General features: G+C 32.0%; 1 protein-coding gene and 1 long non-coding RNA gene across 2 annotated transcripts; both read right to left on the reverse strand.

Moving 5' to 3' along the window:
* Positions 1-3665: 3665 nt before the first annotated feature.
* LOC127738607 (zinc finger protein-like 1) lies at positions 3666-21301 on the reverse strand. Its single transcript, XM_052249938.1, has 6 exons — positions 21098-21301; positions 15042-15162; positions 10913-11106; positions 9640-9883; positions 8189-8303; positions 3666-7011 (listed from the first exon to the last, which is right to left on the reverse strand). Exons 1-6 carry the CDS (start codon positions 21197-21199, stop codon positions 6798-6800), a joined length of 990 nt encoding a protein of 329 aa, XP_052105898.1. The 5' UTR covers positions 21200-21301; the 3' UTR covers positions 3666-6797.
* On the reverse strand, positions 11632-14615 carry LOC127738631 (uncharacterized). Its single transcript, XR_008000125.1, has 2 exons — positions 12587-14615; positions 11632-12063 (listed from the first exon to the last, which is right to left on the reverse strand). It is a non-coding gene; the product is annotated as an uncharacterized LOC127738631 (long non-coding RNA).
* Positions 21302-21329: the final 28 nt, after the last annotated feature.

Consider the following 21329-nt stretch of genomic DNA (forward strand, 5'->3'; position numbering starts at 1 on the left):
TTTGAAATTTCATAAATTTAGGTCATTGATTTTTATTTATCGATATGAAAGAAGACCTATGACCTAATAAAACCTGGGATACGTGAGCATGGCGAGGTATACGTGAAGAAGATGTCAACATGCTGTCTTCAACTATAAACAAGTGGCACTTGGTTACATGCAGGAAATAACACAGTGAAACGTGCACCGTTCTCGTTTTCTGTTCACAGTAAAATGGACTTTCAGAATCAGGATGCATTTCCTGAAAACACCTACGAATCCTCGCGCTATTCATTCTGGTTGGGATGTTTAATGAAAAAAACTAGTAATTCTCCTATGAACGTTAAAATGTTAATCTAATGAAAGAGATTACTAAGAATGAGGATTGAGACTTCTTCTTTTGGCTGATTTTTGCAAGTATTCGGTCTTGTCTATGGCTACCAGGTCATGTTTTATAGCACATGATGAGTCGTGCTTCTTCATGAATTTTCAATCCTGGTTCATTATTCATGTTGCTGACATTGGATCTATTTCTATGCCACAGGGCTACATATTGTGTGACGTGTCTTTGTCTTTTTATATATAGATGTGGTTTCGCTGATACGGGGGATCCGATACAGTACTGGTATATTCCAATTGTGGTCTAAGCATGCTTTTTGGTGGACTTGGAGCTGATGTGGAGGTTTTAGTGTAGGTAACCAGGGCTTTGATTGGCTTTACTTGTGATGCTGTTTATGCATTTTCTCCAATCTACTAGTATATCATTTGCGATGATATGATGACGCTGCATTTTTCAGAATGAATCTCCGTCAAGTATACTACTATATCGTCTGCAAACAGTATAACTGGTGAGTGTAGGCCTTGTGGTAGGTCGTTTATGTAAAACTGAAATAGACTGGGTCATTAAACTGATCCTTGTGGTTCTCCAGATACTATACTTTCACGTTGTCAGATTTATTTGCCTTCGACAACTACTACTTGTGTTCTCAATCTGTTTGTGAAAAATCATGTATCCACCTGTTTATCTTGATTTCTTATGCCATAGTTGTTTAGTTAATGATAAAGTAGACTGTTGGACATCTTGACAAATGCTTTTGAGAAGTCTTAGAATTAGCAGATCCGTTTTCAAAATTTTTTTGTGATATCGTCAATACATTTAAGGAGCTGCATGTGTTTCACTTGATCATTTTACTCCTGAAGCCATTTTGGAGAGGGTATATGAAGTTATTTGTTGTTGCGCGTTTCATGTTACTGGTTACTATATATGTTTGCTTAACTATTTGTTTGGTCGGTTAAATTCGAATTTGCCATTAGTGGTGCTTTTTCGTCATATAAGTCCTCATTAAACGTACTAATTTTTTTCAGTTGAAGCCCGGAAAGGGATGTCAATACAGAGATGCGCGCTGTCATGGCAGCACTTGAAATCCGTCAATTTTATTCACATTGTATTATTACAACCCCCTACTCCAAAGTTGTAATTTGACCGCCAAACATGTCCTTCAACTAATTCCCAACATTTAATATATTGTTTTGCCTTGGTACTTATTACTACATAAAAATAATTGTTTGGTTCGTTTTCAGCACAGACACTTGGTCTCTGTAAAAGACTACCGATATACCTGTACTTCAAAGGAACACGAATTTTTCGAGAAAAAAAATGCAAGGGATCGATGCCACCAGTTAAGATCAATTAAGGCAATGTCTTTCATCGTATATCAGTTCAGTCGAAAATACCTCCTTTCTTTAAAGATCAGTCTGTTTCTATCAGATCTTATACCTATGACTAAAAGGAGTATGTTCGATAAGACTCCGATATGGCCGTATTTCTAGCTTTTACTTTTCAAATTAGTATTTAATTGCCATTATCGTAATGTAGCATAGCTTTAACAATATTAAGCATAAATATTAATTTTCCACCAAATTCAATGAAAACAATGATAAATGTAAATTTTAATAGGTTTTGGGGATCAGAAACATACAGCACATGCGTCCTCCCTACTTCGATTTCGGGATTTCCAGAAATATTTCAGGACCTCCACAAATAATCGGTCAAAAGTGCTTTATTGCAGGGGGTTAATATTTATGGAGCTTCATCATTTATATATTTCAAGTCATACACAATTCAATTTCAGGATATCTTTAAATGTTTATGGAGCGATGTCCACATCTTATTTCACGACCTCCACAATCCTGAAATCGAATAATGAAGGTCCTGAAATAATAGTGGACCTCCATAAATATTTTAAAAAGGATATCCTAAAAAGGAATTGTGGAGATTATGAAATATATAATTAAGAATGAAGGATATTCTGAAATATTTAAAGAATCCTAAAATAAAGCAATTTTGACCGACTATCCTGAAATCGGATAATGGCGGTCCTGAAAATATTTTATGATATCCTGAAAACGAATTATAGAGGTCCTGTATTCTGAAATCAAATTATGACTATCCTGAATAACTAATAAATTACTTATTAACTAACTTAGCAATTTAATTATGCTTTTGACACTTGAAACAGCACTCCCAAGCCTGAAACAACAATCAAAGTGGCTGAAGCATTGTAGGGTGAGGATTGCTTTCATTTTGCAGTGGAAACTAAAAATCCTATGAATTGGAGTGTTTCAACTACAATTATCATAAAAGAAGATAACTCCAATTTAAATATTACTTTAACAATGACATCATTGATATTTTTAGAAATGATACTAGATTCATGCACCATACACAAGTTATGTAATTTTCTTGTCAAGTACCGGTATGGTGATACACATACACATCATTTTGTAACTTGAATATCTTGAGTATATATTTCATTGATAATTTCTTGATGTTAATAGGTAGGATGTATGGAATGTTGTCCTCAATGCATTGTGTTTTGTTTATAGAACAAAAGTGGTAATACAATCTGGAAAATTGAAAACTATCGAACCAGCCACATAAGGGTTTGATTGCATGAATGCAATCTTCACCCCCTCCCCCCTAAAAAAAACTTAGAATAGTCCAACAAATGATCAACACCTGTCCAATGTCAGTGTTTGCTTTTACTGATTTTGGTTTTTTTATTTTGTCATTTAGGGATTTAGTATTACATTTGTAATAGCAAATCTTTAAATCTGTATAATTTATGGACAACTTTTGTAAACTGGGAGTTATTTAGAGTTTGGCATTGTACAAAGACAACAATAATTATACTATCTTGACTCTTAGAGGCCTTTTTTTGCCTTTTAGTTGCTGCCTCATTTTTCTCCCCATGTCTCCTTTTATTCATAAATGTGTCCTGCTTCTGACAGAAATCTCCCCATTTCACTGGCTTAGAGCAACCTCATTTTGGCAGTACATGTATTTTGCTATGTAATGACAGTATATGTCAATCATGAATGTCAACTACTTACCAAACAAACCTGAATTATATCTATTTTATCAGTCTTGGATAGTAATGGAGATATAACCAGAAAACTAAACAAAATTCCATGGTTTCTTAAGCTAGCTAGCTCAGTCTAATTAAAATAAGTTATCTGCATTTGCTCCTCATTTTCATTCAGGTATTAATATGTCATGTGTGGAAGCTTTTATGCCCGACATATAAACAACCAAACAAAACTTGGTAGCAAGGGCGGATAACTAATTTTAATTAGATTGAAAGTTAGCTTGGTATAGATTTGGTTCATTTCAAACAATAGAAAAATTAAGACTTTTATAAAGATCTTTATTCATAACATTAAGCATTTAAATATCTTTAAGAAAAAGTACATATAACTTAGAGGAGGAAGCATGGTGACCATAATTTCCTCTCTGAAATAGCAAAAATAGACAAATTCTTCAATGAATCCTTTCAAAATTGTGTTAATTCTTAATGAATAAGTAGATAGAATCTAAACACTTAGTCCAGAGATGTCAGTTTTGATGTCATTGACATCATGAACATTTTAAAATGGATATGTTTGTAAAAAAATGACCATTTTACACATAGTTATGGGGAAAATGATAGATCCACATTAATAATTGTGTATAATACATCTTTTATAGCAAATACCTTTTTGAACAAGGCCATGGCTCATATTGAAATATTACAATTTACAAAAGCTCTCAAAATATGGCTATTTCGGCAGTTGATGCAATTTGCATTTGAAGCAAGTATCTGAAGTCACATAGAGCACATATGTATGGCAAAATTCATCAATATAATTGCCAATATCTGACAGACTTAAGTCTTAAGAACATCTGAAGAAAGTTATTTGATAGATATATTATACTTTTTTCTTCTTTGGAATTTAAGGAGTAATAAGAGTGGTCTTATCATACCTTCTCTTCTATGAGAATTAAAAATCATATTATTGAGTTTGCTCTCAAACAGAATGTGTGTTTAAGGCAACATGCTGATATATCAGGTATGGTCAGAAGGAATTTTTTTTTAAATATCTTTAGAAAAAAATCTTACTTTAACATTGCGTGTACAGAAAACATGATAAACAAGAATGTGTCCATAGTACATGGATGCCCCACTCGCACTATCATTTTCTATGTTCAGTGGACTGTGAAATTGGGGTCAAAACTCTAATTTTGCATTAAAATTAGTAAGATCATATCATAGGGAACATGTGTACTAAGTTTCAAGTTGATTGGACTTCAACTTCATCAAAAACTACCTTGACCAAAACCTTTAACCTGAAGCGGGACAGACGGACGAACGCACAGACCGAAAACCATAATGCCCCTCTCCTATGGTAGGTGGGGCATGAAAATTAGGGTATACCTGTATGTCAAAAAAGAATCAAAGAATATATGATTAACCTAAACATACAAGTTTTAAGGCCTCTTTATATGATGAATATACCTATGAATAATTTATTGAAAAGTTCATAAAAAATTCTTCTTTTTTGGGGTTTCAATACAAATCATCATTATGTTAATGCTTAGGTCAAGTGATAACAAATTGTATAATCCTGTATTATGGCTGTATAATAATATATTTTATGATTTTGAAAAATGTTTTGAAATGAATTGTGTCAATAAGACTCAATATTACAGTCTTATAAGCACTATATTAATATATACAATTAAGCATTGTTGGTCCCATTGTCCCCCCCCCCCCACCCCCAACACCTACAAAGCATATCCTGATAATTTAGCCAAAATCAAAATTTAAAAGCCTTATTATAATGTATTTTCACGTAGAATTTTGTTGTGCAATTTCCTCCAAAGCCAAAATTAATGTTCTGTTCTCTTTGTGCATATCACAGGCACTTGTCTCAGAAAAAATTATTAAGGTATATAGGAAATTTTTTTTCTGAGACAAGTGCCTGTGGTGCATATGAATGGAATAAATAATGATCTACAATACAGATATAATACCATGCAGTTAATCATTATATCAGTAATTTCGAAAATAACTACAATTCTACAAAAACTCATTATAAATAACTTCAGTGTTTATATGAACCTGTTGTCTGACACCAATATCAGTTGACAATGAAAGAGGCAGAACAAAACATACTTAACTTTTATTTTTTGAGATGATTAAATTAGAAAGGCCTGAAAAGTACAGATAAACACAGATAACAGATTGTAAAGAATAATTAAATCTTTAATTGTTTATCAATTATTTTAAACATAGTTTTAACTAAAAATCAGATATAAAACAAAAATCAATGAACAATGAAAAGATAATAGGTAAAAAGTGAGAGTTATGTGTCAGTTTTCAATTCTAAATTGAGGTGATTTAAAACATAAGCAATGATAATTATGTATATTTAAATCTTTTGTTTTTTATTCACTAGGTATTTTCAATTTTTGCACTATCAAAATGAAATCTTAACATCAGCTACTTAAAATATCATTTCAACCAATTTGCCAACATAACCACTGATAACATCTTGTCTGTGTTTACTGTCATGATAAGTTGTTTTATGACTGAAAGCTTTTTGCTCATAGACATTTAAGTGATAATGAAATAATATGAGCATATTTTTTATCAGACATGTGACCACATATATAATGAATACCAAATGCTATTAATGATACATTTTAAAGTTGCATTTATACAAGCTTTTTTGTGTAAGTTTCCTTAAAACAGACTCTATTTAGCTCTGAATTTACAAAAAGAAAGACTTTGTTAAGCTTCAAAGTTCACAGTAGTACAGATTCTTTTTGAGCAATAATACAGATTCTATTAAGCTCCAAATTTCACAGAACCAGTAATTTCTGAAGAGCATTACAAACATATTTTTCTTGTGGAAGCAGTAAATGTCCATCTACCATTGTATTTGTTTCAAAGGAACACAAGGAAATGCTTTTGATTTAAATATGAAAAATGAAAATCAAATACATCTATGATACTGCAGCCATATTTCATTACCTGTATTTATATTCCCTGTTTTGATTACATTTTCTGTATGTATACCACCTTGAAAAAAACAACCTTCAACACAATCTAGTAACAAAGCATCTTAAGTGAACATAAATATGCACCACAATTATAACAGGTTAACATGTATAACATCCAATACACAGATGCTTGACGCATGGATCTCCCTTTTTCTATTTCTATTTTTTGGCGTTTTTTTTTGGTTCAGTAAATCTTCTTATTTTTACTTTATTTCTTTAATATAGTCTTGCTGTTATCCATACGACATTACAATTACAGTAGTTAATATATTATGCCTCTCTCTTCTTAATATTCTTTTAATGCCATATGGATAAGAGCAAGAACACATTAGATTACTAAAGATAAAAATTTAGACAACAAAAAAGGGGGGTCTAAGTACCAAGCATCTATGTTTTAATACAGAAAAAACATATAAATAATTAAAAAAACAAATTACTCTCCTAACACTTGACCTCTGTTTTCATTGACTCTAATGTTTGGATTAGCCATCATATCTAATAAAGGGTCATCATCTGAACCTTCTCTGCCTAGTCTATGGAATATGATAATCACAGTAATAAAACCTATAAGTCCAATTAATAAAACTAAAAAGAATTTCTTCCTCACAGCTGCTGGATCTTTCTTCTTTCCTTTAACATCCCTTGATCTGGAAGTAAAAAGTAGAATTTTTTGTGTATTTAGAGCATTTATGATTTCTTCATATAGAATCTTTTTATGCCCCCGCCGTAGCAGAGGGGGCATTAAGTTTTACCCTCGTCCGTACGTCCCAAAATTGGTTTCCATTCTCTAACTTGACTTTGCCTCAACCAAATGTTATGAAACTTATACACAATGCTTATTACCACAAAACACCAATCAAGTTTGAATTTTGGTGGCGTCACTTTAACCGTTCTAGAGTAATGCCCTTTATAAATGGAAAAATTGCAAAAATTTTAGTTTCCATTCTCTAACTTAAGTTTGCCTCAACCAAATGTTATGAAACTTATACACAATGCTTATTACCACAAAATACAGATCAAGTTTGAATTTTGTTGGCGTCACTTTACCCGTTCTAGAGTTATGCCCCTTTAAAAATGTTAAAATTGCAAAATATTTAGTTTCCATTCTCTAACTTAAGTTTGCCTCAACCCAAATGTTATGAAACTTATACAAAATGCTTATGAACACAAAATACCGATCAAGTTTGAATTTTGTTGGGGTCACTTAAACCATTCTCGAGTTATGCCCCTTTATGAATGGAAAAAAAATGCAAAATTTTTAGTTTCCTTTCTCTAACTTAAGTTGCCTCAACCAAATGTTATGAAACTTAAACACAATGCTTATTACCACAAAACACAGATCAAGTTGAATTTTAGTGGCATCACTTTAATCATTATCGAGTTATGCCCCTTTATAAATCGAAAAATTGCAAAATTTTTAGTTTCCATTCTGTAACTTAAGTTTGCCCCAACCAAACATTATGAAACCTATACATAATACACTTTTCTTGAGTTATATCCCTTTATAATGTTGTATGCAAGCGGGGGCATCATCTGTGTCCATGGGGACACATTCTCCATTTATTTTTCTCAAAACTAATGTGAGATCATTTCTGTACATATTTTCAGAAATTTAACACTAGCTACTTTAAAATGCCTACAATTTGTTTCTTGTTTTGTAAATATTTATACATGTACAGAAACATTTATTTTCACTAGAATTTTTATTGTTTTAAGCAAGTTGGAACTGTAAAAAAATAATATTACAAATTTGTATATTGACTAGCAAAAAAGTAGAATAATAATCATGAAGCAACTGCCCAAAATTCCACTTTTGCTACTTACTTCAGCCAATTCTTTAACCATTCCATGGCTGATCTCCTTCTGTATTTGTTGTCATCATGGTCACTTGATAGATTTAAATAATCATCTTTTGTTGTGTCAAAGACTTTTCTTGGATCTGAAAAAAATATCAATTAATATCATGCATTACTGCATTCAGCCTTCCCATTTTTTTCTTTTATACATGTCGCAGGAAAAATGGGACACCAAATCTATCGCCAAACTGGGTGAAGATATAGTCACAAAACCACAGACTAAAGGCGTGGTTTTAATTGTGGGCCATTTTCTGCATAAAATGAGTCGTCCAAATAACTATACTTTATTATAAGTATCTGTAAATACAAAATTGTAAACCAAGTTTACAATGTGTTCCAATAAATATGAACAATATACATAACTGAAATATTCACATGCAAAGGAGCTATATTCTGTCTTTTACTAATATACCAAAATGCGGCCTTCAAGCCAAACTGAATTCTATATTTGAAATTCTAAAATATCTTTGCATTAATTGAAACATTTGAAACATTTAAACATGACTAAAAGAATAAATAAATTTACAAGTACATGTAGCGGCAACTCTCATCATCCGCCCTTCCTGATATATATTGACCAGTGACTAACTCAAAAAGTGCTTATTAGTATATATATATCGTTAGTATTGTCACGCTTCATGCATAGCTCATGCAATTTGAATATTAATATATATCATTTGAATATTAATAAAGTATCGCCTTCACTTTCTATAGTACTAATTTAAATACTTGTGCCGTGATTTAAATATTCAGTACGCATGGCCAAACATAGCGTACAAAGCTATAGTCTGTTTCTAAATATGCAGCGCAAAACTATTTGTTGTCAATCATCAAGTGGAATATGAATATGATATGAATGTGAAACATATAACACTGAAAACACAAATAACATAAAATGTTAAATAAATGGAGCAAAATATATTGGTTGCATATATCTGTTGACATGCATATAAAAAAAGACAAAAAAAAAGACAAAAAGAAAAAAAAGCACAGCCAAAATATGATCACTATGTTTATTTTTTAGTAATATCAGTCCATCAAAATATCATTAGATGGCAAGCTGATCTGTATATTGTATTGTATTCTGGTAGATAAATAAGGCTAGACAGTGATCCATGAATTTCTCTAAAGGATAATAAGCCTATCTCTAGTTCATGTAATGAGGGACTGCAAAATAGTGTACCAAATATTTATCAACACTGTGATGTGGTGTTACTATTAATAAACATGACTGACTATGAAAACAGCAAACTTTTTTTCTTTGTGCAAATGGCAAAATTGTAATTCAAACACCTACTGTGGGTAATAGGCTGAAGTAATTTGCACCAGAAAAAATGTTAAACAGCAACAAAATTGTCTCTTCACATTAAATTGTGTGATATATTACTGAACATAAATCAAATGTAATACCATACGTACCTACAACACCATAAGCTTTATCAGAGCCTCTAACTGATGTACCAGTATCTACACTTATAACACTATGGTGTGTGTTTGAACTGACTGTTGGTGCTACATGTGCACTGGGACGTGTATGATTAGGTGTTGTTTTGGGACTTGAGGATGTGGTTTGTGCATATTCTTTTTTGACTGGAGTATCTTGTGTGGTCTTGGTCTCTTCAAACTTTGAAGGTGGTTGCACTGGAGCCTCTGTTTCTTCTATCTATAATATTCAAATGGACAAAAATGAACCAACTGTATTTTTCAATGTTTGTCATTTTCCTTTCAAAGCATTTACTAAATTAAAACACTATGGGAAAGTGCTGAGACATATAACACAGATTTTTTTAACATTTTCCATTTATCTTTGCTTAACAATAAGTACAAGCCAGTTGCCCAATATTTGTTGAAACCTGCAGTATGGGTTAAAGAACCAACAAGAATGTGTCCATAGTACATGGATGCCCCAATCGCACTATCATTTTCTATGTTCAGTGGACCGTGAAATTGGGGTCAAAACTTTAATTTGGCATTAAAATTAGTAAGATCATATCATAGGGAACATGTGTACTAAGTTTCAAGTTGATTGGACTTCAACTTCATCAAAAACTACCTTGACCAAAATCTTTAACCTGAAGCTGGACAGATGGACGAATGGACAGACAAACGGACGCACAGACCGAAAACATAATGCCCCTAGGTGGGGCATAAAAACAAAAGGTTTTACTAAGCCATAGGCATAGTGTCTGCAGGAAAGACTAAGCTAAATTGTTTGACTTTTAACATTGCTGCAACAAGATTTAACTAAGATTTAACTAAATAGTTCTAAGTATTTGATGACTGAACTTGAAAATATTCTTAACTGCAGAAATAACCTCTGGAAAGAAGCAACCATATCCTCTTATATCAAGAATATGATCCTTTTTTTTTTAAATTTACATGACTTCATGTCGCCCATTTACTGTCCAAAAACTATACTTTGATCAAATAACTGTCCTATAAAGCTATAAAGCTGTTATGTGTTCTTTTTGTAACATCTTTTTTAATCGCCTTTCTAGAGCTTGAAGAATTGTGTCTGCTTATGGTCATTGCTAGAGGCTATGATCCTTGATGGGTGACTGTAATTGCCTTCTAGACAGTAACCCATCAAGGATCATAGCCTCTAGCAATATATTACTCTTTATCATAATATAAGACAAAAAAAGAGGTCCTCTTTCTTCTTATATTATGGTAAAGAAAAATATATACCTACCAAAGGTAACCCCAATCCAGCTCTAGCCCAATTAACTTTAGACAGGTACTCTTTCAGGTGTTCAGCTACAGGTGATACCACATTCTGTGCAGGAAATATTCCTGCTTTACAACACGGGCAAGTGTAACCAGCTGGTGCTGTGTTGGAAGGCAACTGTTGGGCATATTTGTTTAAACAAAACCAGTGAAAAACATCTGTAATGATATTGATAACAAAATTAAGAAATTGTAGGTCTTCCTTTAAGAATTTCCTAATACATTTAATGATTTTTTTATTGAAATAAATTAAAATGTATGTAGAAAAATAACATTGAAGTGTTAAGACTTTGGTTAAAGAATGTATGAAGAAATTTTCAAATACAATATATAACTATATATATCTAAATATAGTAATGATTACAGGGTAAAAACTATATGTAATTGATTAAATTACAATTACATTTGTAAATGTAATATAAAAATTTGTAAGATTACAGATCACTTTCAATTAAATGAAAATATGTAATCAATTACAGCTCCCCGTAATTATGATTACAGATAACATTAACCCCAAATAAAGTGCCGAACTTCATGCCATGTTGGAAGAATTTGTGAAAGTTTGATGGAATTCTGTAAAACCTTAGCTTTTTCAAAGAGTTTTGCGATTAACAAACTAATATAAGCAGAAAAGGCTTAATCCATGTTTTGGTACAGAACTTAATAAAAATAGTTCCAGAGAAGAATAAAATGCTTCGCTGGGCGCAGCTTGATACGACCGCAGAGGTCGAACCCTGAACAGTTGGGGCAAGTATGGACACAACATTCAAGCTTGATACAGCTCTGAATTTGGATTGTGATTAAATATTTGACACAGCATAGGTTTCTGACACAGAAAGAATGTGGTCTAAGAACTTCAATTTTTTTAATTTACCTATTATGGTCCAATGTCCAAAATCAAAATACATGGTTAGATTCAGCATATCAAAGAACCCCATATATTCAATTTTTGTTGAAATCAAACAAAGTTTAATTTTGGACCCCAACTTGGACAAACTTGAAAACTGGTCCCATAATCAAAAATCTAAACACATGTTTAGATTCAGCATATCAAAGAACCCCAAAAATTCAATTTTTGTTAAAATCAAACTAAGTTTAATTTTGGACCCTTTGGACCTTCATGTAGACAAATTTAAAAAACAGGACCCTAAATTAATATCTAAAAACACAGTTAGATTTGGCATATCAAAGAACCCCAATAATTCAATTTTTGATGAAATCAAACAAAGTTTAATTTTGGACCCTTTTGACCTCAATATGAACCAATTTGATAGCAGGCCCACAAATAAAAAAATCTAAATACATGGTAAGATTTAGCATATCAAAGAACCCCATATATTCAATTTTTGTTGAAATCAAACAAAGTTTAATTTTGGACCCCAATTTGGACCATCTTGAAAACTAGGCCAAAAATCTAAAATCTAAATACATGTTTAGATTCAGCATATCAAAGAACCCCATATATTCAATTTTTGTTCAAATCAAACAAAGTTTAATTTTGGACCCCAACTTGGACCAACTTGAAAACTGGTCCCATAATCAAAAATCTAAACACATGTTTAGATTCAGCATATCAAAGAACCCCAAAAATTCAATTTTTGTCAAAATCAAACTAAGTTTAATTTTGGACCCTTTGGACCTTAATGTAGACCAATTTAAAAAACAGGACCCAAAATTAAAAATCTAAATACACGGTTAGATTTGGCATATCAAAGAACCCCAATAATTCAATTTTTGATGAAATCAAACAAAGTTTAATTTTGGACCCTTTTGACCTCAATATGAACCAATTTGATAGCGGGCCCACAAATAAAAAATCTAAATACATGGTAAGATTCAGCATATCAAAGAACCCCATATATTCAATTTTTGTTGAAATCAAACAAAGTTTAATTTTGGACCCCAATTTGGACCAACTTGAAAACTGGGCCAAAAATCTAAAATCTAAATACATGTTTAGATTCAGCATATCAAAGAACCCCATATATTCAATTTTTGTTGAAATCAAACAAAGTTTAATTTTGGACCCCAATTTGGACCAACTTGAAAACTGGGCCAAAAATCTAAAATCTAAATACATGTTTAGATTCAGCATATCAAAGAACCCCATATATTCAATTTTTGTTGAAATCAAACAAAGTTTAATTTTGGACCCCAACTTGGACCAACTTGAAAACTGGGCCCATAATCAAAAATCTAAACACATGTTTAGATTCAGCATATCAAAGAACCCTAAGAATTCAATTTTTGTTAAAATCAAACTAAGTTTAATTTTGGACCCTTTGGACCTTAATGTAGACAAATTTAAAAAACGGGACCCAAAATTAAAAATCTAAATACACGGTTAGATTCGGCATATCAAAGAACCCCAATAATTCAATTTTTGATGAAATCAAACAAAGTTTAATTTTGGACCCTTTGGACCTCAATGTGGACCAATTTAAAAACAGGGCCCAAAATCCAAAAACTTAATACACGGTTAGATTCAGCATATTAAAGAACCCCAAGAACTCAAGAATAAAACCCCATTGAAATTGATCAAGAAATAAGCAATTTATACGAAGTATCTTCTTTTGCACAATACTGTGCAATTGAATATTTCTTGCTATTGCGCAATACTGTACAATTGACAATTTCTTGCTATTGCGCAATATTGTGCTATTTGATATTTCTTGCTATTGCGCAATACTGTTAAATTGAAGATTTCTTGCTATTGCGCAATACTGTGCAATTGAAGATTTCTTGCTATTGTGCAATACTGTGCAATTGAAAATTTCTTGCTATTGCACAATACTTATTATATAATAATTTACACATCCTGTTTGGTGTGTATCTCCTACCATATCATTATTATTTGCTTTTAAATATAAATCAGAAATAACCAACTTAAAATGGAAAATTTTAAAAGAAAAAAAAAAGGAAAAAAAGAAAAAAAAAAAAAAAAAAAAATCCCCCCCCCAAATTTTTTGAACCCCCTTATGATTCATCACCCCCAAACTCAATCCCAGCCTTCCCTTTGTGGTATGGTACCTTGCAGTACAATTTCAGAGAGATCCATATACTTGAACACAAGTTATTGTCTGGAAACTAGAAAAATGCTTATTTTTGGCCCCTTTTTGGCCCCCAATTCCTAAACGTTTCGGGCAATTACCCCCAAACTCAATTCCAGCTTTCCCTTTGTGATATGGAACCTTGTAGTACAATTTCAGAAATATCCAAACACTTACACACAAGTTATTGTCATGAAACTAGAAAAATGCTTGTTTTTTGCCCCTTTTTTGGCCCCTAATTCCTAAAATTTTGAGGCAATTACCCCCAAAATTAATTAAAGCCTTCCCTTTGTGATATGGAACCTTGTGGTACAATGTCAGAGAGATCCATACACTTACACACAAGTTATTGTCTGAAAGTTACAAAAATGCTTATTTTTGGCCCCTTTTTGGCCCCTAATTCCTTAACTGTTGGTACCATAACCCCCAAAATCAATCCCAACCTTCCTTTTGTGGTATTGAACCTTATGGTGAAATTTCATGGAGATCCATTCACTTAAACTAAAGTTAGAGTGCGAAAACCAATGTGTCTTCGGACGACGCCGGACGACGCCGGACGACGCCAACGTCATACCAATATACGACCAAAAAATTTTTAATTTTTGCGGTCGTATAAAAATTGTCAAAATTTACCAGTTTAAAAAAATTGCATCTCACAGCCATGCTGTCAGCCACATATAACTAAATGAAATGAGGAGTTTTTTTATCAAAGAACTTCCAAACATTCCTGATATGTTCACCTGAATCTGGTCTTTTCGTTTTAAAGAAGTTGAAAACATAAAACAATACTTAATTGATGGTGCCTAATTTTCAGTGGCAATTATTTGTGAAATTGAAAGCTAGTTCATTTAAAATTAGTATGTCAAGATTTCTAATTGTGAGTAGACTAAAACCAGTAGCAGATTACTTTAACTTCTAGGAAGGAAAAAGGTATGGGGTATTGTTATGTTTGTGAAAAGTATGAAATGTTGCCTCAATTCATTCATGTCAGATATATGATAGCAAGGACTTAATTGAAAGTTAAAAAAATGTCCACATACATACCATAACATGTCAGTCGTACACATTCTCCACAATTTTCATCAGACAGATTCTTATCACACAGAACACATAAAGGAGTGTAGTCACTGTCTTGTAACCATTGTAGATATGACTTAATTATACACTGAAATAAATATGTACATTGTATATAAATTATTCTTAAGACATGTATGCTGATTGGTATTGTAGTCAATATAAGCATAAAAGTGAGAACTTTACAATATTGAATTTGTAATATGATAATTTGTTATTCAACTCCTAGAACATGTTCATCAGTTTGAATATTACATGTTCTGTCACCATGGTCATACATGTAGACTGCACAGAAATGTCCATTGCATAATTAGGCTAATTATAATAAATTAAAGAGTTTCATATATGGTTGACTTAAGTTTGATGGTCTGCAAATCGTAAAGAATATAGTTGGTATTATATCCAGGCCTATCAATGATTCTGTATTCATGTTTCATGCATTTCATTGCAAAAAGATATTTTACACTTGTTTGAAAATGATTTTTTAAGCTTGCAAAATTGATAAAATCCCCACTTCACTGTTTGGATTGCATTTGATGATAAAATTCCATATGTTCTAATATATACAATGTACATGTACAAGAAAATGAATTTTTAACACTTAATGTGTGAGTTGCCAGTACTGCATTATAAATTCCAATAGGAACTTTATAGGAAATTACATGTATTCTCTGTAGATATGATAAAGTAACCCTTCACCCAAACACCCACTAATACACAATTCAGGATATGATTCAGCCCAATTACAGACATTGAAAAACTGAATTTAAACAACCAAAAAGGTTGAATAAGGTGTCTTTCCATAAAACTAAGTTACTGTTCGTGACAATAAACACAAAATTAATAAATATCTTGCACATTCATGTCTAGGGAAATTTAATTCGGATATAAATCATATCTGAATTTTAAGTTAAACTCTTTTCTCTTCTAATATCAATCTTGAACTTCTATCAAATAAATTGTTGGTTTACAGAAAAAAACTAAAGTTCCTGTATTCTTTATCTCCCGAAGGCAGCTGATTTGGTAGAACAATTGATTTAGTTCTGTATACTAATGTACATGTAATGTTATAAAGATATTTCCCAATTTATAGATTCTGATTAAATGACCTGATACAAAATAGACACATCCGTCTATTAAGCAATAAATATAATAACAGTCTTTGCACTCAACCACAGCCCCACCAACCCGGGCTTGTAAAAATGCTGTCAGGTCTGTTAAAATCATCTCTACAGGCCAATAGAATCTAACTAAAATTTTCATAAAATTCAGCTTCAGGCCTGTAGATTCAAATGTTTATCCTGAAGACTGTAATAATTACAAATATGATATCTTTATTTCATCAAATAAGTAATTTCTACTCAAGTAACATGAGTAACAGGCTGATATCCAATTGAAATTAAACAAAAGAAATGGAACTCTGTATTAGAGAAGGTAAACAAAATGTCTATTTAAAAACTTAAACGATGATTAAAGTATGAAAAAAAATTAAAAAATAAAACAAACTTAGCCTGAACTTTTTTTTTTGGTATAAATTAAATTTGTATAATAAATTGATAAAGATAAGGAAAACTTTGGATTCAGATTAAACTAATTATTTTGATAATTTTTTTGCTAACTCTATATACATGATATACTTGTACAATGTTGTACATGTATATGAAATATAACATTTAATCATGTAACTTGTACATGTTGTATAAAAATTCTAAACTCTTTTTTCCTACTTTGTCTGAGTACACATAATAGACAGACTGAGTTGATTTCATAGAGGGTCCAAGTTCACTTTATAAAGAGTCAGAGTTGACTCTGTCCGAGTTGTCCCATATTCCAAAAAATAAAAGAAGAATGTGTCTTGAGGACACGAATGCCCCTGCTCAAGCTTTGCAATTATCCAAGTTAAGAAGGGACATACCTCTAGAATGGTAAATGACTCACTGCCTAAATTCGAACTCTGTCTGGTTGTTGTGTTTATTAGCATTGTGCATGATTTTCATAAAATTTGGATGAGGCAAACTTAAGTTAGAGTGCGGAAACGAAAATGGGAAAGACAGAAAAACAGATGGATGGAAGGTCAAAGGAGAAACCTAATGCCCCTTCGCCTACTGCAAGTTAACAAAAAGGTGCCATCTCTAATTGAGGTAGCTGTAAAATATTTACCAGAAAAGAGTTAATAGGGCTTGAAAAGGGATTCTAAGGGCGGCCAAATAAAATAAAAGAAGAATATGTCTGAGGACATAAATGCCCCCGCTCAAGCTTGCTTATAATAGCTGAAAATACTTTTTGAGAGCATTTGATTTCACTGTTAGTTTTTAAAGAGTTCTATTGTTCTAGTCTTAGGTATTTTGTGCTCTGTGTTATTTTCATATTTTCACTGGTTTTTTTTTCAAGTTATAAAGGGGCATAACTCTAGAATGGTAAATGACTCACTGCCCAAGTTTGAACTCTCTGAGTTTTGATTCTTAGCATTGTGTATGAGTTTCATAAAATTTTACATAAGGCAAACTCAAGTTATAGTGCAGAAACGAAAACATTTGCAATTTTCAAAGTTATCAAGGGGCACAACTCTAGAACAGTAAGTGACTCACTGCCCAACTTCAAACTCTGTCTGAGATTGTTTATTCTAAGCATTGTGTAAAAGTTTCATAAAATTTGCATGAGGCAAACTTAAGTTAGAGTGCGGAAAAGAAAATGGCTGTGTTTACACCTCAAAATCTACTTTGTGTACAGACTAACCTTTGCAGTTGGAAAAGTTTTAAGGCCTTGCATCCCCTAGATATATAAAGTTTAAGCGCATTTTGTGTTTCAGAAAGATGAAATCTTTTGGGGAATTTGATGGGCATTTTTTTCCTTCTTGCTGTTTGAGTAAAAATAAACAAACACCTGAATTACATTTGATACTGTCCACTCAGTTACACCTTTTAACTCAACTATTATTGTGTAAATATCTATCAGTCAGGGGAATTACTTAAATGAATGATTTCTAAATCACTGATTCAAGTAATTTTTTGTCCAGAAATGTTGGAAGTAAGAGTTGTCTTTCTTTAATTATCACCTATTTAAGTACAAAATGTAGTACAAATAAATCACTAGACTTAGTGATTTAATTTTATTGTAGCTTTGAATATACAATAATAATGATCCAGGGAATAATTATGTTGTTAAAATTATCAGAACCAACATCTGTGTTTATAGGATGACCAGTCATGTCAGGTGATGACCTTGTACTGAATCTGGGATGATGACATGAAAATCACTTGTTTAAGTACTAGTATCATACCTCTATTTTCTTCAAAAAAATCACTTCTTTAAGTATTATTATTTTAATTACCCCCACTAATTTCTAATTTTTAATGTAAAGCCTTCATTATAGCATTTTTTCAACAAATATAGAATTTACAGCTGAATGATTGCATCAAAGACATTTATAAACCTTGCTACTTAAAAGAAGCAAAAGGTTCATCTTTTTAAATTTTACTAATAATAAGATATACCGGTAATCTAAACCTGTATGTGTAAAATTTTGGTAAAACTACAAAATCACAGAATTTCTAATTTGCTACTTAAATAAGTGATTTTATAAATCACTTATTTCAGTAATTCCCCTGACTGTCTATTGTCCATGTCAATCAAGGACAATCAATACAATACAATACAGTTGTTACCTGAGAGGGAGCATCTCAAAGATTTAACCCAACTTAGTTGATTTTTACATCTTCTGCAGGAACAGAAAAAAATGCCCATTATATATAAAAAAATATTTTATCCTTCTTAAACACAAAATGCATTTAACTTTTATATATCTAGTGGATGCCAGACCATAAACTTTTCCAGTAGCACATGTTAGTCTATACTCAGAGTAGTTTTTGAGGGGTACAAGTTAAATCGGCACCTGCTCAATTCAGCACTTATAGAAAAAGTAAAATCGGCATCTAGTCAAATCTGCACTTATTCAAATCGGCACTGATTTAAAGTCATTTCGGCATTTCGGCAATTTGGTACCAAATATTATTTTTACCTTTTTCTTTCCTTTTTATCACTTAAAAAAACTTATGAACTTACCTTAATTAAAAACAATAAACCAGTTTTCTGTCTTAACCACTTTAAGGTAGTTTTTGATGTTTAAAAACATTGGTTCGCCGAGCGCAGCTGGATACGACCGCAGAGGTCCAACCCTGAACAGTTGGGGCAAAAATGGACACAATATTCGCACTTGATACAGGTCTGAATTTGGATTGTAATTAAATATTTGACACATAATAGGTTTCTGACACAGAATAACTGTAGTCAAAGAACTTGAATTGGTTATGTGATTTGAATTTATATTCATTTTTTTGCTTTTGTGCAATACACTATGCTGTTGCGAATTGACCCCCCTCCCCCCAATAAATTTTTTTTTTACCCCCCCCACCCCCCCCCCCCCCCCCATCCCCCCTTTTTTTGGCAAAAAAATAATATAATAAAATATTTGAAGAAATTTTCTTTTAAATTTGTGAAATCTTGAGAACAAATTGTCCCCACCCCCCTTCCAAATTTGTTTAACCTCCCCCCCCCCCTTTTCTAAAAAAAAATTCTTTCCCTCAAGATATGGTCATAATCTCAATTCAAATTTCCAATGGAGTTTGCAACCATAGTAACCCATTTAAATACATCATAAAAGTCTTAAAATAGAAAATGACATACATAATCATGGCTAAAATTAAATTACCATTTATCAGCATTTTTAAAATAGTAACTTCTAAAAATAAATTGACAGCTAATCACCTCAAGACAATACAACATTTTTTTATACATAATTTAAAAGCAGTGTAAGGGAGGTAATTCAAAATGTTGTGTTTGAATTCCCTCCCTTACACTGCTTTTAAATTATGTTTTGTACTTAATTGTCCATTAACCAGGACACCCTTGTTTTTCCCCCTTTTTTGCCCCTAATCCTAAACGGTTTAAGCCATAACCCCCCAAAGCCAATTCTTACCATCCCTTTGTGGTATGGAAACTTATGGTATAATTTCAGAGAGATCCATACACCATTCCACAAGTTATTGTCTGGAAACTAGAAAAATGCTTATTTGGGCCCCTTTTTGGCCCCTAATTCCTAAACTGCTGGGACCATAACCCCCTAAATCAATCCCAACCTTCCTTTTGTGGTCATAAACCTTGTGTTTAAATTTCATAGACTTCTATTTACTTATACTAAAGTTATTGTACCAAAACCAAATGTCTTCCGACAACACGGACGACGACGTTGACGTGATACCAATATACAACCGCAAAAAATTTTGCGGACATATAAAAATCTGTTGTTTAACCCATGCACAGATGACTATAAAAACAAATTTAATCATCGTTATTTAAGTTGTTTTTTTTCTACAATACATGTCTATATATATAAAATGAATAATGTTGGCATGAATTTTGTATGTTTACTAGCAATGTGCAGTAGTCATAGAAGCTCCTTTATATAAGTTCCGATAGGAACAAATATTATGGCAAGTAGTTCTTCATAACAATATTTCCATTGGAACTTTTGTTATGTGTCACAGTGTGACAAATATACATTATATCAACACCTCTATCTAGTGAAAATATTTTTAAAAAAAATATGGGGAAAACAGAGTTTTCAATAGTTTAATTGCAAAACATAATGGTAATCATTGGTGCCGAAATAACAACTTTGGGTGCTGAAATTAATCAGTTCCCTATTTGACTAGGTGCTGAATTGACTATTCCTGGTACCAATTTGACCACGTGCCGAAGCAACTAGAATTCTTGTTAATACAGCCATTTTTGTCAATTTGTTATGATGAACATTAATGCCCCGGCCGCCGTATCACTTGGGACACAGAATCTCAAAAGTGATAAATGGTGACCCTCATAATAAACTACACATTTCATCTCATATAGACCAAGCCTTCATTACGAGAACTCAAAGTCTCCTTATTCACCAAATAAAGTGAAAGAGATCTGCCTGAAGGAATGATATTTATTTGTGAACAAAAATTATCATTTTATGTTTACAAATTTACCTTTTGGTGATTTGCGACTAAACAGTTTTCACAGACATTTACTCTGTGTTCGAAGCAAAACAAGTTAGTTACTTTCTTCTTCGGGCATTTACAAAGCCCCATGTCAAATAAATATGTTTTCTTAACTTAATTTATCAGATTATTCTTCTAACTTGTCTGAAATGTTTGCCGGAAGCTAAACCGACGTGGATCTGTTCGTGTTCTCTTTTGACTTGTCTTTGATTGTATCCTA

This window comes from Mytilus californianus, unplaced genomic scaffold (genome assembly GCF_021869535.1).
Source record: "Mytilus californianus isolate M0D057914Y unplaced genomic scaffold, xbMytCali1.0.p SCAF_4, whole genome shotgun sequence".
NCBI classification, from domain to species: Eukaryota; Metazoa; Mollusca; class Bivalvia; order Mytilida; family Mytilidae; genus Mytilus; species Mytilus californianus.